General features: G+C 33.1%; 1 protein-coding gene across 1 annotated transcript; it reads left to right on the top strand.

Annotated features, from left to right (window-relative positions):
* Positions 1 to 1,747: 1,747 nt before the first annotated feature.
* LOC128220292 (uncharacterized) lies at positions 1,748 to 9,548 on the top strand. The gene is made up of 3 exons (XM_052928637.1): positions 1,748 to 1,879; positions 8,100 to 8,136; positions 8,397 to 9,548. Exons 1-3 carry the CDS (start codon positions 1,792 to 1,794, stop codon positions 8,635 to 8,637), a joined length of 366 nt encoding a protein of 121 aa, XP_052784597.1. The 5' UTR covers positions 1,748 to 1,791; the 3' UTR covers positions 8,638 to 9,548.
* Positions 9,549 to 16,092: the final 6,544 nt, after the last annotated feature.

Below are 16,092 nucleotides of genomic sequence, written 5' to 3'. Positions count from 1 at the left end.
TCCAGGGTTACACAGCAAAACCTTAAATCTGAAAAACCACAAAAATATGTATGTACACAAAGTAATACACATAGTGGTAAAATACATAGACATATAAATGTTACTTGTATGAAAATATTACTTAATTAATATTATTTTACTATCAATATCCCTTCATAACTCTTAGAACTATCCCACTTCTGACACCAATGTCAAAGGTCAGGAATTGCATAGAGAAGGGCAGTCCCAATTGTTATGAAGAAATTGACAAATGACAATACAAGTTTTAACAAATATATTATTTACATAAATTACAATAAATAGAGATCTTCTTATGTACTATGGTTGAATGTCACTACTGCCACACTGTTACGCTGTTACCAGTCTACCACTCCACTATCTCAATCTCCCGCTAACGTAAACGTCACACAGACCTTACCCGGATGTCGACAACGGCGTCACACAGACACCACATAGACGCATCGACGTCACACAGACGCCGACCACAGGAAATACAGGCGTCACTTAGACGTCAACACTGAAGTCACTCAGAGGCCAATCCAATACACGTCCCGACTCTCGACGTCCACGATAGGATATATCAACGCCCACCTAAGCGTATCCGTCCTCAGCACCAGCCTGCGTTACCGGTACAAACACGAGGTCCACTGACATCCCGCCCTGTTAGCGTCCGGAAGCCCAACTACGTTGAAAAAGTCCTCTGACGTCATGAGCCCCAAAACGTCAATGTAACCGTAACGTGGCAACCATAGCAAACGATGTTCTGCTGTTTACGTATAACCTGACATTCAAAATTACGACATAAGTCATAATATTTACTATATCATTGCTTACCTAAATTATACACTTTTACTCTCAACAATCATGCAAAGCAAAACAATAAAATGTCGGTTCATTCCCCGTCAAGGCAAAACTGTGAGAATCTAAACAATTATAGTTTAACACGAATGAAAATAGCTCTCTAGATAATTATATGAGCAAATAATGCTTACAACGCTTACTTGCAATATAAAAACCTGACAATTGCAAAGTACATGTACAGGAGACAATATTTAACTGTATTTACAAACCTAAATTGTAATGCAAGAATGTCTATAAAACAAATATAATGTAATGACACTTACCCTGGTATCAGGTGTTAATAATACTTAGTATTAATGCACATTCATTCCCCAACAGCTTTTCGGCTGCATAACTGCAGACGTGGCAGTTCCGTCCGTCCACCCAGAGAATGTTACACGTCTGTCTTGGTCAAAAACCTGTTCCCAACTAACTAGAGAATTACACACCCAAAACATGTACAAATTATGATGACGTAAAAATGGTCAGAGCAGTGAAAATTGGTCAAGTGTTACCGTATCGTGTCGATACAATACTACCTAATGATTGATTTTAAATCAATGTTTAAACTAGTACAAGCAAATTGTATTAAATAATAATACCATAATATAAATGTAAAAAGAGATTTGTGACAGATATATAATGGCGCTTTTGTCGGAATTTCATATTTTAGCTCATCACCCCAGTATGCCTTCAGTTTTTATTGCAGATTGGCATTTTTATTTTTTCGATTTTCTGAAACATGAGTAGGCCGTAGCCGACACGGCCTATAGGAAGCTACACCCCTTTTAGTTCGTTATTGCACTTCCATTGTCTTCATTCATATTCAAACAAATAACTGCCGGTTTGTTTGTTTTTTTGTATAAAGGCCACAATAAGATAATACTGAATGTAGAACACGCTCAGCATGAAACGGGGGTTACCCATGTTTTTACTTCTTGTTTTCATTCAATGATCGACTGTCAAAAGAATATATTCGTGAAGATGATGTTGACACATACTCTAACTGGTTACTGCACAGTGATTTTAACTCTTCACAGTGAGTTTCTATTATAATATTCTGTAGTTTTCTGTTTATGGTGTTATATTTCAAATGTTATATTTAAGGTAGGACTTACATGTAAAATAAAAATATTTCGTTATTGATTCGGATTTTTAATGCATTTGTGTGCTACATTTGATCATATTTTATGTTTAAATTTGCATCGAAACTTTTCTTTTCGGTTTGTGTATGTTGAAAGGGTCAATATGTTTGCTTGATATCTAAACACAACAATATCAATAATACAAATATTAAGATTAATGCTAATAGTAATACTAACAATAATTAAAATAATAATTGAAATAATACTAATACTTATATTACTTTTACTAATACAAATACTTCTAATAATAATGCTTCTAATAATAAGAATAATAATAATATTTCTTATATAATAAAAATGCAGGAAATAATATTATTGACTTCAAATTCTATCGCTGCACCTAAGTTATTTTTAAACAGCACTTTTAAACAGAACATAAAAGATGGTGATTCTAAAATTGTAAGTATACTTTAAAGGTGCAAGAAAAATAGACTGATTGAAATGACTTTGGGGTATTTTGATGACTGTTTTAAAAATAAAAGGCTCACATGAAGCACACGGTATAAAATCAGTTTGAGAATGCATCAACAACTTAATAATTAAATAAAAAAAGTCGTCGTATTTTTGATAGACCTCGTATAATATTTCATTATTGTCTTTATCATTAGGAAAATGATAAAATAAAATAAGTTGTCATACATGCATGATTTTTATTAGCGATAGGTGTTGTGTTTTATATACAATTAAGTTGATGTCATTTGTATAGGGATTTTATTTCAAAATTCATAGAATAAAATATTTAGCCTTTTTTCCAATAATCCTTCAATGAAATAATACCTGCTATATATCACTTGACGGCGATTACTCATTGAACATTAAGGAAAATATTGATAAGAGTATTAGGTGTCTGCGCTTCGGAATATTTAAAAGATTTTTTTAAATTCCCTTAAAGATAAGCACACTTTAGTTCATACACCCACTCATAAATGTGCATAGATAAATAATGGGATAACATGCTAGGATGACAGTATTCCCAATATATTTGTCTATAAGATACACCATGACTAGTTGAAATAAAAAAAATTATACAACAATATTAATCATCAATTGTAAAAACATGCTTAGCTATTTCCACCAACTCTTTTACTGACTCTAAATTTTCTCCCTCCTAAGAATTGTTTTTTATCTAAGCAAGTAGAAACTACCAATACCCTGTTGGTTGTTCTACAAATTAAAATATTATTGCGTACAAAATAGGGCTTTACAACTGAACAAAGATATATGTCTCCCAAGATAATTAAGGAATATTAACCGGTATCTTAACAATTTACTGGTCTTATAGCAAACTTAATTGACCAGTGATACAGGAAGCCATATATCAAAATGCGAAATTCACTTCCTTATATACTTTTAAGAAGCCGCGCTTATCTTTAATATAATTTTCTCTGAACAAGGGAGGTTTTTGCTAAAGCTTATATGACATTTCTTTTTCAATGAAACAAAGTGCGTGTAATTTCTATGAACTAATTAATTTTATTAAAATTATACTTTGTAGACCACAACTATTACAATAAAACAAAGCATGATTTAATATTATATCACCGTTTCTGTCAAAGGAACAGTAATCAATATCGGTATGCAATGAGAAACCTCGATCAACTTGCGAATGAAATTGTCAATTACAAGGTATGCACTGTGGTAAAAATGTTTTTGTAAAAGTCGTTATGCGTTTTTTTTCTCAACTTTTCATTGCATAATCACAAAGATGATAGCGATCAAATCTATTTTTTTTTATCTTTTTTATGGGTATTCAATCAATATCACACTGATAAAATAACCATATTTTAGTTCTTTTAAACTATTAGCGTAGCTTGTCGAAAATGTATGTGTAGGCAACATTCTAGGGGGTCCGAGGGCATGCCCCACTGAATTTATTTTTATTTTGAGCTATGTGGTCGTAGATGCATTTCAGCGTATATTTCGCTGTTGTAAAACATTAATGAGAGCAACAATATCATTTTATTTTTCCTTAAATTAAATTTGTATGTATCTTAGGAAAAGAAGACAGTTCGCAGAAATAAAACACTGAACATTTTATTAATTAAAAGCCACTCAATATTAATGCATGTTGATGTTAAAACCAAAGCTAAACATATTTGCATTTGCTCAATCAATGCAAAATATATTATGTCGCTTTATTTAGCACACTCGACTTTCAGGGATCATCAAAATGACTCAAGATTCCGGCATTTTTGCGGCGCAAACACATTGGTGACGCGGTCAACATCAATGATCATGCTCTTGTGGCTGTAAGTTTGGGTAAATGATGACAACCTGTCGCTTTTCATGCCGTTCGGAGGAAGTTAGATTCGTTTTATTACACAAAACGACCTTTCAAAAGATTCTGATGTAAATGGCTTGAAATGAAGAACCTCGAATATAGAAAATATGCTAGGAAACAGGTCCTTGTTGGTCTGCTTGCGGGTCTCTTTTAGACTCCATCTGACCTTTCAGCGTGCAATTTCTGTTCTTTAATGTGTCAAATGTTTTGTGGAGATCAGGGGCATTAGCAGCATACATTGATGGCAGCATGTCGTCCTGCAGAGTGTCCAGTTTTGAAGGCAACATATGTTGTGCACTGTGTCTATCATCATTTCTCAGGATACGGATTTCCATTTGCGGAACAAAATGATGAGCGAAGACATTGTACAAGGTTATTCTAAAGTAGTCAGATGGTGTTTGCAACTCAGGATTTTGTCAGTTTTATTGTAAACCAAGTCTCCTTGGCATTGATGCTTAAATGTCGAACCATGCGCTTATATCCCTTGCTTACATGTACATTCTATTCCACAAATCTTGATCAGCACTCCAGTCATTGCACAATTTGACAATGAAATTTGCTTTTTCAACAGCATGAAGAAGATCATTGTCTTCCTTCTGAAGAAGATTTGTCAGCTTTACGATAGTACCCAATATGTGTTTCACCAATACAAGTGAGATTTTGAATTCATAGCGCAGTACAGCGGCCAATACTGGCCGGCCTTCTCGTCTCTGTCTTTATTAAAAAAATCAAGTGCGTGGAAAACAACGGGGACTTGCAACGTACATATTTTGCATGCAGCGAAAGTTCACGCACGAGAGCCTTGAGCTCACGATATTTTCAAGAAATGTTGGCGACACGGTCGTTTCACTGAGCTCTGATCTTCAATATATAAAGGTTGGTCGAGATGGCGCGTTTCATTGGCTTGCCGTTTTACGAGCATTGAAATGTTCTTACAATCCGACATTCCGGCTGTAAACGTTTTTTTCCTCTCGTCCTTGCAACCAAACAAACAGCAGTTAACACAATATACCGCATCTCATGTCATCGAGTACCTAAACCAAGGTGTTTCTACCAGTTTTCGTTGTTTTTCTTGTGCTCCAAATGCCATGAAAAATAACCAAAAGTTAAAGTACTAAACATAAGATGTTTCATTCAATAGTAAACAACTAAATCGTTATAATAAATATGTACAGATGGGGATTTGAACCCCGTCCCCGCATACCAAACTACTGATTATATGAAGCATCATGACACACAAACGATAATAAGATATAGTTTATACTTATTCTGTTACGATATTACCCTAGCCCTTTAAATATTAATAAGCTTCGATATGTTCTTGTACAATGTCGCCAGATCTAACATTATTCAATAAAATGTCTCATAGTTTTAATATATTTCAGTATATCTTGATAAAACAACTCTAACGTGCTGGAATCTATAATGTGTTTCTAGGATATACTAGTACATCAAATAATCATTCATCTATTTATAATCACATTATCTGGCTGGGATTGAAACTGGTAATGGAGGCATGATTGACAAGTTCCTTCTAACAGTTGTTGTTTGGTATCTACATCTATTAAAGTCAAAGTGAGACATCCAAAATCAGGATACGTAGGACTATTTTTAGCAATATTGGCTCCAGACTGTTAACTATTTCAAATAATAAAGCGCCCGCGAACATTTACCAAGCCGATGGGAAATGTTTTATGTACGGCGTCAAAGCGCAGACAACTGATATGCAACATTCGATTAACTATATACGGAACATTAATTTCGTGTGAAAATGTATTTTACAGCAAAGAACAACATTTATATGAAAAATCCGATTTTCGATATGTTAAGGCGCATTTGTCGGAATTTCATATTTTAGCTCATCACCCCTATATGCCTTCAGTTTTTATTGCAGAACACGGCCTATAGGAAGCTACACCCCTTTTAGTTCGTTATTGTACTTCCATTTTCTTTATTCATATTCAAACAAATAACTGCCGGTTTGTTTGTTTTTTGGTTTAAAGGCCACAATACCTACCGGCAAGATACTACTGAATCTAGAACAAGCCAGTATTACCTGTATGTAATAACAAGGGGGTTCCCCATTTGTTTACTTCTTGTTTTCATTCAATGATCGACTGTCAAAAGAATATATTCGTGAAAATGATGTTGACACATACTCTAACTGGTTATTGCATAGTAATTTTGAGTCTTCACAGTGAGTTTCTAATATAATATTCTGTAGTTTTCTGTTGATTTGTTATTTATTTCAAATGTTATACTTAAGCTAGGACTTACATGTACAATAAAATATTTCGTTATTGATTCTGATTTTCAATGCATTTCTGGGCTACATTTGATCTAATTTTATGATTAAATTTGCATTGAAACGTTTCCTTTCGGTTTGTGTATGTTAAAGGGGTCAATATTTTTTCTTGATATCTAAAAACAATAATATCAATAGTACAAATATTAATACCAATGCTAATAGTTATACTAACAATAATTAAAATAATAATTGAAATAATACTAATACTAATATTACTCATACTACTAAAAATACTTCCAATAATAATACTTCTTAAATAATATTAATAATATTTTTAATAGAAATACTTCTAAATTAATAAAATAATAATAATAATAATAATAATAATAATAATAATAATAATAATAATAATAATATAAAAGACACTGTACATAAATCGCCTAATTGAAATTTGTTCTCATAATGTACCAAAATGCATTTAAGTACATAAGATTTTTACAACGGAGTAATATATTTCTTATCAAAATAACCACAGCAAAGTTACATCCATTATGCAGTATTTGTTAAATTAGCATGTTTGAACATTTAGCACAGGGCCTGGGGATTTTAGTTTTGTTGATGTAAAAAGGCAGGAAATTATATTAATGACTTCAAATTTTATCGCTGCACCTAATTTTTAAACAGCACTTTTAAACAGAACGTTTTACATAAATGAGAATTATACAACAGTTACTAATTTAAACGTTGTTGTGCCGTTCATATTTGGACGTCTGTCTTGTTCTTAATTCTCAGAAAGTTAGGTTCCAATTACTTTAATGTTTATATAATGCACCAATAATACATTTATGCAATCAGTCACAACGTTTGCATACATGTTTAGTCAACCTGATTTTATACCGTGTGCTCTGTGTGAGCCTTTAATTGTTAAAACAGTCATCAAAATACCAAAAAGTCAATTCAATCAGTCTATTTTTCTTACACTTTTTAAAGCATACCTACAATTAAAAATTCACCATCTTTTATGAGCCTGCGTCAAAAACTTAATAATTAATTATATAAAGCCGTCGTATTTTTAATAGACCTCGTATAATATTTCATTATTGTCTTTATCATTAGGAAAATGATAAAATAAAATAAGTTGTCATACATGCATGATTTTTATTAGCGATAGGTGTTGTGTTTTATATACAATTAAGTTGATGTCATTTGTATAGGGATGTTTTTTTTCGAAATTCATAGAATAAAATAATAAGCCTTTATTCCAATAATCCTTCAATGAAATAAACTGTTATATATATCACTTGACTGCGATAACTTATTGAAAATTAAGGAAAATATTCAGAAGGATTTAAAAGATTTTTAGAAGTCCTTTAAAGATAAGCACACTTTAGTGCATACACCCATTCATCAATGTGCATAGATTAATAATGGGATAACATGCTAGGATGACAGGATATTTTGTCTATAAGATAAAGCATGACTAGTTGAACATTTTTTTATTCATCAATATTAATCATTAATCGTAAAAATTGTTTAACTATTCACACCGACGTTTTTACTGACTCTTACTTTTCTCCCTTTTAAGATCTGTTACCACGATGTGAAGGCAGGAAGCGTCCTCCGTAAGATTGTATAGCTTCTATCATAAAATTGTCAGACAATTTTAATGAACCTATCCAGCGAAATGCTTACCATGATAATGGCAAAAAAGCTAATAACAATGATGTTAAGAAAGAAATATAAAATTTGATCTAACTTTTTATATATTTTTACATTGTATATATATACAAATAATCAATCATAAAAGCATAATATTGAAGGAGGCGTTGAAAAGATGCCATCATTGACTATAATTTCTTAACCATTGCTTTTTTTCATTAAGTTCCCAAGCCGCTGACGCGGCCGTGGAAGGTGGTTCGCTTGGTGGGTCACTGTTGGACCTCGGTGCTAACTCCGCTTCCCCTGAAGGTGTCCCTTTGTGGGGCATAATCTTGATAGTCATCGGTTGTTTGATTGCTGTCGGAGCAATCATTTACCTAATCTATTGGATCCGCAGTCAGAGAGATGGTGTCGATGAAGAGTCGAAAGAAGATGAGGAGAACGTACCTAACAATGCGAAGTGAGAACAAATATCTACCCTCACATTGAGTATTTTTAAGCATCTCCTATCAGTAAAGGCAATATATAGTGTAGCAAGTGACTTTAATGCGACAATAACCTATAACATCATTGATCTCCATCCCTTTCTATATGTATTCGCTACAAAAGGGAATTTCCTACAAATACTATGCCCTATGCCATTTGGAAAATTCGAGAATCAACCTCAAAACAAAGATACTTTGACGTCGAACGTGTTTTTTTTTCTATTCATGTTGTTTTAATATGTGTTGATATAAGGAGACTGCTTTAGAAAAATTATAAAATGATTTTGTAGGTAGATAAGTGTTGTGCAGATTATAAAATTACTTACAACTTAGTTTTAGTTATCAATATTGTGTTAATATTGTTTGTTAACTTATATTTACCACTAGATGAATTTCATTTTCACACCTGTTCACACCTATTGTCTGGGCCTCTATTCACTATCGCCTTGAGCCTGAGTTAAAGGCTCAGAATTAGGAAATAAAAATCAAAATATTATTGTAAAAAGGCTTAAACAAAAGGATACAGTATATGGTGAAAATGCTGTATCAGTTACAAATACATTTTGTATGCCGTTCTGCAATTTTGCGTAGTATTCAATATGCAAGAAGTATTCAAACTCAGACTGAAGACTTCAGTGAATTTGTGCCGTGCAGTGCCCTGCAGTCATTTTAAAAGATACAAGACAACTGTTTCAGCTGTCCTCTTTTGTTTTAATATTTGCGAACGTTATACAAGACGTTGTACCATATTTGAGAGTAGTTTGTTTGTTTTCGTTAAAACATTAACTCGAAATGTGAACAGGTTGCCGGATATCAACCGTGCTATAAGAAGCATGCGGATATATTTCAACGCTATTTTATTTTATGCTAGTTATTAAACATTATCCTTGACAATATGTGACAAAATCAAAGCACTCAATGCGGCAAAGCGTTCATGAAAGACGATGGATCGAACATGAACCATATGGATTGATTTTCAAGTGTGTTTCCCCTAGACCATAAGTCCGTCACTCTTCATTATTCGAAATGGATATATGTTTGAACAGCCGGTGCCCGGTGTGTGGCTCCGACTTGGGATCTGACAAGTTACTAATTGATACAGTTATAACGTCGTGGTCCGGGCTTATCAGCCGCCACTCGCCAAACCTTGCAATAGCAATTCCGCGCACCAATACACCTCATGAATAATTTTCCATTGCTGGCACTCTTATATCATGTTTGGTATCTCATAACTGTTAACTGAATAGAGGTAATAAAATGATAAAAAGAATGAATATCTCGATTTTGATTCTGAAATATAATCATCACCTTCTTTGTCATCTACATCTGTAATCTGCAACAAGTTTCAACAATATGCTGCGAAGTGAACGTATACAAAACGTATACAAAAAACATTACACAACCTACAGGTTATAAGTCACAGAGCACACAATATACCCATTGCGTCCTGTCATTTACAGTTTTTCAAATACTCTCCTTCTTTACGTACACACTTTCGATGGCGTTCAACCCCTTGCTTGAATCTATGTCCGTGTCATTTCTTCTGAGATCGTGCCACTGTTGATCTCGCAGTTGAGCGAAGGTCCTGTAGAAGAAGATAATATTGCAAAATCGAACGGGGCCTGGTCCGAACTGTAAGGTGCGTGACTGATCCTCTCGAACCCCCCAAAGTAAATCGTCATCAATATCTCGTGGCATCGAAGTGGAGGGGAAATGTCGTTGTGAAAAAGCAGATTTCCAACTTCGGCGTCCGGTCTCTTCTTATGTATGGCGTTCATCAGGCCCCTCCGTATCACATGTAAATATGAATGCCGAATTGTAATATGTGCTTGAAATGTTTACAATGGATTGTAACTTTCAGATACATCTACTGAAAAAGAAAACAGCATAATGTATTGCAAATATATATATATATATATATATATATATATATATATATATATATATATATATATATATATATATATATATATATATATATATATATATATATTCCCAGTCGATAGAATAAATGTATTTCCATAGATTATTTGGTTATTGATATTTGAATGTTTGTATAGATATTAAACATTGAAATACCTTTTAATAGTATTGTTCAATTCAAAGTGCAGTTTGGATTATTATTCTTGTATATTATGTTTTGACATTTCACGTATTAAAATTTACCCAGGTGCTAGTTGATTAGCTGTTTATGGTCCTATGATATTTATAGAGTCGGACACTATTTCTCCACCACATGATCAAACGGAACCTTGCCGTCGGCTGAAGCATGCTTGAAGGATTGCACAAAACACACTTTTGCTATAACTACAGCAACAATGAAGGACACTGATAAAAGTTCCCCGATGATTATTGTTGCAATAATGCAGTAGTATTATAGACAAGGTTATTATGATTAAGTGCACATTTCTTTTATATGGCTATATATATATATATATATATATATAAGGCCTAGTCAACTGCTAGGAGTTATGCCCTTATGGTTAAGTGCGCAATAAAATTGTAGGCTATTACCCAATGTCTAGTCAAATTATACGGGTTATGCCCTTATGAATAAGTGAACTGGAAATTTATATGGTTGTTAACAAGGCCGTATCCAATGTTATGGGCCATGCCATTATGAAATAAATGCACTGTAAATGGATATGGCTATAAACAAGGCCAGGTCCAATGTTACGGGCCATGTCATTATGAAATAAATGCACTGTAAATGGATATGGCGGTAAACAAGGTCAGGTCCAATGTTACGGGTCATACCATTATGAAATAAATGCACTGTAAATGGATATGGCTGTTAACAAGGCCAGGTCCAATGTTACGGGTCATGCCATTATGAAATAAATGCACTTTAAATGGATATGGCGGTAAACAAGGCCAGGTAAATGTGTCGGGTCATACACTATGGCAATATCTACTGTAAATTGATGTATCTGTAAACAAGGTCAAATGCAATGCTAAGGGTCATGCCATTATAACAAAAGTACTGTAAATTGATATGGCTGTAGCTAACGCCAAGACCAATGTGCCGAGTCATGCACTATGAAAATGTGTTCTGAAAATTTATATGGCGGTAACCAAGGCCAGGTCTAGTTCTACGAGTCATGCAATTATGATAAGTATTTTATAACGGATATGGTTGTTTCCAAGGCCATACCCAATGTTACGATTCGTGTCATTATGAGTCCGTACACCGTAAATTGATAATGATGTAAGCAATACCAAATATAATGGAACGGCTCAGACAATTGTGTTTTTGAATATAACAGTACTATTTTGAGCTTCAAATTTTGTAACCAATTCATGACTAAAGCGAGTAGCTTGTACATACAAATTACAGCCACTACATGGATCATAACGAATCGTTTGTGTTTTACTGAATTTTCAAATATTTGATAATTATTGAACTCAAATAATACAGTCGTACCGGCGTCACAGAGTGCAGTGCCGATTTCCCACCCGTATTATAAAGGCCTTAATCGTGATGTATCGAGAATTATGGCCCTAATTATATCGTTTATATGAATGCTGATAACATAACCTGTGACAGATGTACGCATACTGTTGTTTATCCGAAAACAGGAAATCGAAATGTATAGTGACACGTGTTGGATTACACCTTGGGAAAGACAGCGTAACAGGAGGACAAAGAAGAAATATGAGTACAAAGAAGCTTTTGACATAAATTATGTCGACATTTTACCAAGTTTAGTTTAGTTTATTTTGTATAACTCATGTCACAAAACATGACATAAAGAGTATTGAAATATATAAATATAGAACTATATAAAGAACGAGAATAGTCTCAACATTTTAAGACATATTCTATAACAATCAATTAATTCAGTGTCATCCAATATTAACATTATACCTTAAAATGAAGGAGGCATTTAAAGGGAAACAAAATGCATCAATGTATGTATCATTATGAGAATCTAACCATTATCTCTTTAATAAGCTTATAGAGTTTTTCAAAATATATACCTGAATCAGGTCTTATTTGCATTACTTGTTTAAATTTAATAGTATTTGGATGTCTAATATATTTATCATCAAGACAACTTTTTTATTTTACCAACAAATTCTTGACATTCCAACAAATAATGATATTCATCTCCTATGCTATTATCGTTACAAAATTAACATTTTCTATCGTTGTATTCTACATTATTCCAGCTTCCAATTTCCACAGGTAATTTGTTATTCCTTGTTCTGAATTTTATCATATATCGCAAGAGTTTGTAAGGTGTCTGTACAAGATAATTTTCAGTTTCAAACTTTTCTTTATACAATCTGTAATTTATACATTTTCTAGAAGTATTTATAGTAGAAAACCATTCATTAATAAAGAGATCGGACAGTTTTTGATAAACAGTTTTCTTTAACCATGATCTGTTTAAAAAGTCATGGCTCTGCCAAATTTTAATAAGACCGCATTTAATCAATATTACCTTAATATTACGAATCCACTGGAAATGGGACTTTCGTGGATTTTCGGGAAAAAATATATCTACTTAGAACAATATTATATAAAGATACAGTAAGTGTAGGTGACGGCGGGGTTATTAATTTTGACCAAAAGTCAGTCAAACGAGTATTAATGTCAATATTAAGAGGTTTAACACCAGTTTCACCATATACAATACAGTTTGGTGTACTGCACTTGACACCTAACACATATTTCAAATACTTAAGTTGCACTTTCTCGAGAATATTAATATTACCATAACCACAACATTCACATCCATATAACAAAAGAGGTTTATTTGCAATTCAATAGAAAGACAATGATATCTAGCTTTCTTCAACAAAACAAACATAGCTTTAGTGGTCTGCTTTGCGATATATTCTTTTGCTTTGAAAAACGAACCACTTCTACTAAATAACACACCTAAATATTTATATTCGTTTACTATTTCTAATTTATAATCACATAGAAGGAATTCGTGTTCAACGCGTCTTCCCTTCGAAAAAATAAGCACTTTTGTTTTAGTGGTGTTAACAGTAAGTTGCCATCTTTTACAATAATTTTCATATATGTTTAGAGCATTTAGCAGATATGTATATGATTCTGCCAATATGACTGTGTCATCTACATAGCATGTGTTTTTATAAAAATTAAATTCAAATTGTCAATTTCTAAAAAATCTAACATCATATGACGTGGTGAGGGGAATAATATTTACTGCATACCTTATGAATTACTTAAGTGCGGGAAATGTGTATTGGTTAGACAGCGAGGAGTCTATCATACTAAGACCAAGTGAAATATAGTGATGAGTTTTGGTTTTAGTTCTTGAATTTAAAAACTAAATATTAAGCAAATATCATACCACTTAGAATACCACAAACAAAGCGTATTTATTCTTGGCTTAAGCATGCACATTTCATGGTGATATAATTTATTTTTACCGTACACATGCAAGGCATGGATTTTGATCTATTAACCGTATTGTCTTTAGGAAAATTCATAATAATAATTCCGCTCAGTGTTCCAGGACAAACTGGTTTTGAAATGGGTGGTCGAAGGAATACGTAGAATATAAGTTCTCAATATTATTTATGATCATCAAGTATTATGTTTTCAAGTAAAACCCTGCTATTTTTACTCATACTTTTAAACTTGTGCTGTGCTGTTTGAAACGACAGTTCTGTTGGTTCTGTTTTCCTTTTAGCTTTAAATGTTCACAAACGCGGCATTGTAGAAAAAGGTACGTGCTCGTGAATAATTTCATCACTCAGGTAGCTGATGTTATAGAGATTTCTTGGCTTTTTTAATTCGTTGCTTGTTCGTGAATCGCGTTGTTTACCTTCCATCGGCCTTTATTTGTTTGAAGAATCACACTTGTTGGTTGACCTAACATGCCGGATCACTGTGAGTTTCAGACATGCTATGGCATCTTCTTAGGAAGTAAAAAATTTACCTTAATGTTTCATTAATCAAGGAAGTCTACAAAATTTTATAAACCAATTCAGATAATTTCTTTAATGTATTCAAAATTATTTTTTTATATCATTAACCGTTCATGCCATCTAGCACAGATAGCGCACACTCATGTGTTTTCGTTATAACGTTGAGAATTGTTAAGTCAAATCTATGTTATCAGACACGTATCAGAGGATTTGATGTTGAAAGGGGCGCAATTCGGGGGCACAACTTAGGAATTTAATACCCTCCCTCAAGGAAACGAGCAAATCGGCTCCGAACGTAACAACAGTAACACAATTCTACCCTTTTGCATATTTGAAAGTGTCCATTTTTGTACAAAACAACTTCAACATATAGACAATTGTTTGGATATCCTACAAAATAAGGAATATTAAAAATGTCACTTATGAGATTGTGCCTATGTTAATCGCGTTTGCATTTTTCACTGCAAGTATGCCACCAATATTTATGTGAAAAACTACATGAACAATCTCAGTATCCAAAAGTTTAACAATAAACCCCGTTGAATGGCACTGGGTAAACACCAAAGACATAGAACACAAAAACAAAAAATCAGGAACAAGAAACATGGAACGACAGCACAAAACTCCTAAAACAATACAGTGCATATATACCATATAAAAAAAACTAGGTGTGTTTATCAATGATTGTAAGGCACCGCCTTGGAACGGTCAGTAAAATGCAAATTTATTGGGTGTTTTAAACCAGTTTACGTACACAAACCTCACTCTTATCTCATAACACACAACATAGAGCTAAATACCTATTTACACTTATTTGTTTTTGAGCTTCACTAAAAGCATGCTACACAAACAATAAAAATAAAGCCAATGAATACTTTCTTATCCTCGGTCGGCGATCTTCACTGAAAATACGCCAAATAAACAAGAAACATAGAGCCAATAACTGATTCCTGTAATTATGTTGACCACCTTCAATTAAATGATGCCTAACAAACAAGCAACATTAAGCCTATAACATATTTTGGTTGCTAATCGGTTGATCAGCTTCATTTAAAGAATGTCACACAGACAAACGACAACAAGCTTATAACCTATTTTTTGCTAATCGGTTGGTGACCTTCATTGGATATATGTCACACAAACAAGCAACATACAACCTACCACATATTTCTGCTTATCGGTTGGCCAGCTTCCCTAAAAGATTGCAAAACAAACAAGCAACATCAAGTATATCATATATTTTTGTTAGGGATGCAAACGAATATTCGAATATTCGATCAAACGTTTTGTATTCGAATGTCAAAATCGGTATTCGAATATTCGAAAAAAAAGTAATAATACTAATTCTCAATAAAGAGAATAAAAAACCTTCTGCCTACAACACTGCTGTTATTTATAAAGTCCGTTTGTTTTGTTTTTACAAAGATTGGCCCTAATGCCAGAGGTGTGAATGTGATGACAATACACTAAACACGTGTCACATGTCATTAAGGGACATATCGTCGGATACTGTAAAAAGTCCCC

Source organism: Mya arenaria, chromosome 15 (assembly GCF_026914265.1).
Source record: "Mya arenaria isolate MELC-2E11 chromosome 15, ASM2691426v1".
NCBI classification, from domain to species: Eukaryota; Metazoa; Mollusca; class Bivalvia; order Myida; family Myidae; genus Mya; species Mya arenaria.
Note: the sequence above shows the minus strand (reverse complement) of the source record. Positions and strands in the feature narration are given on the sequence as shown.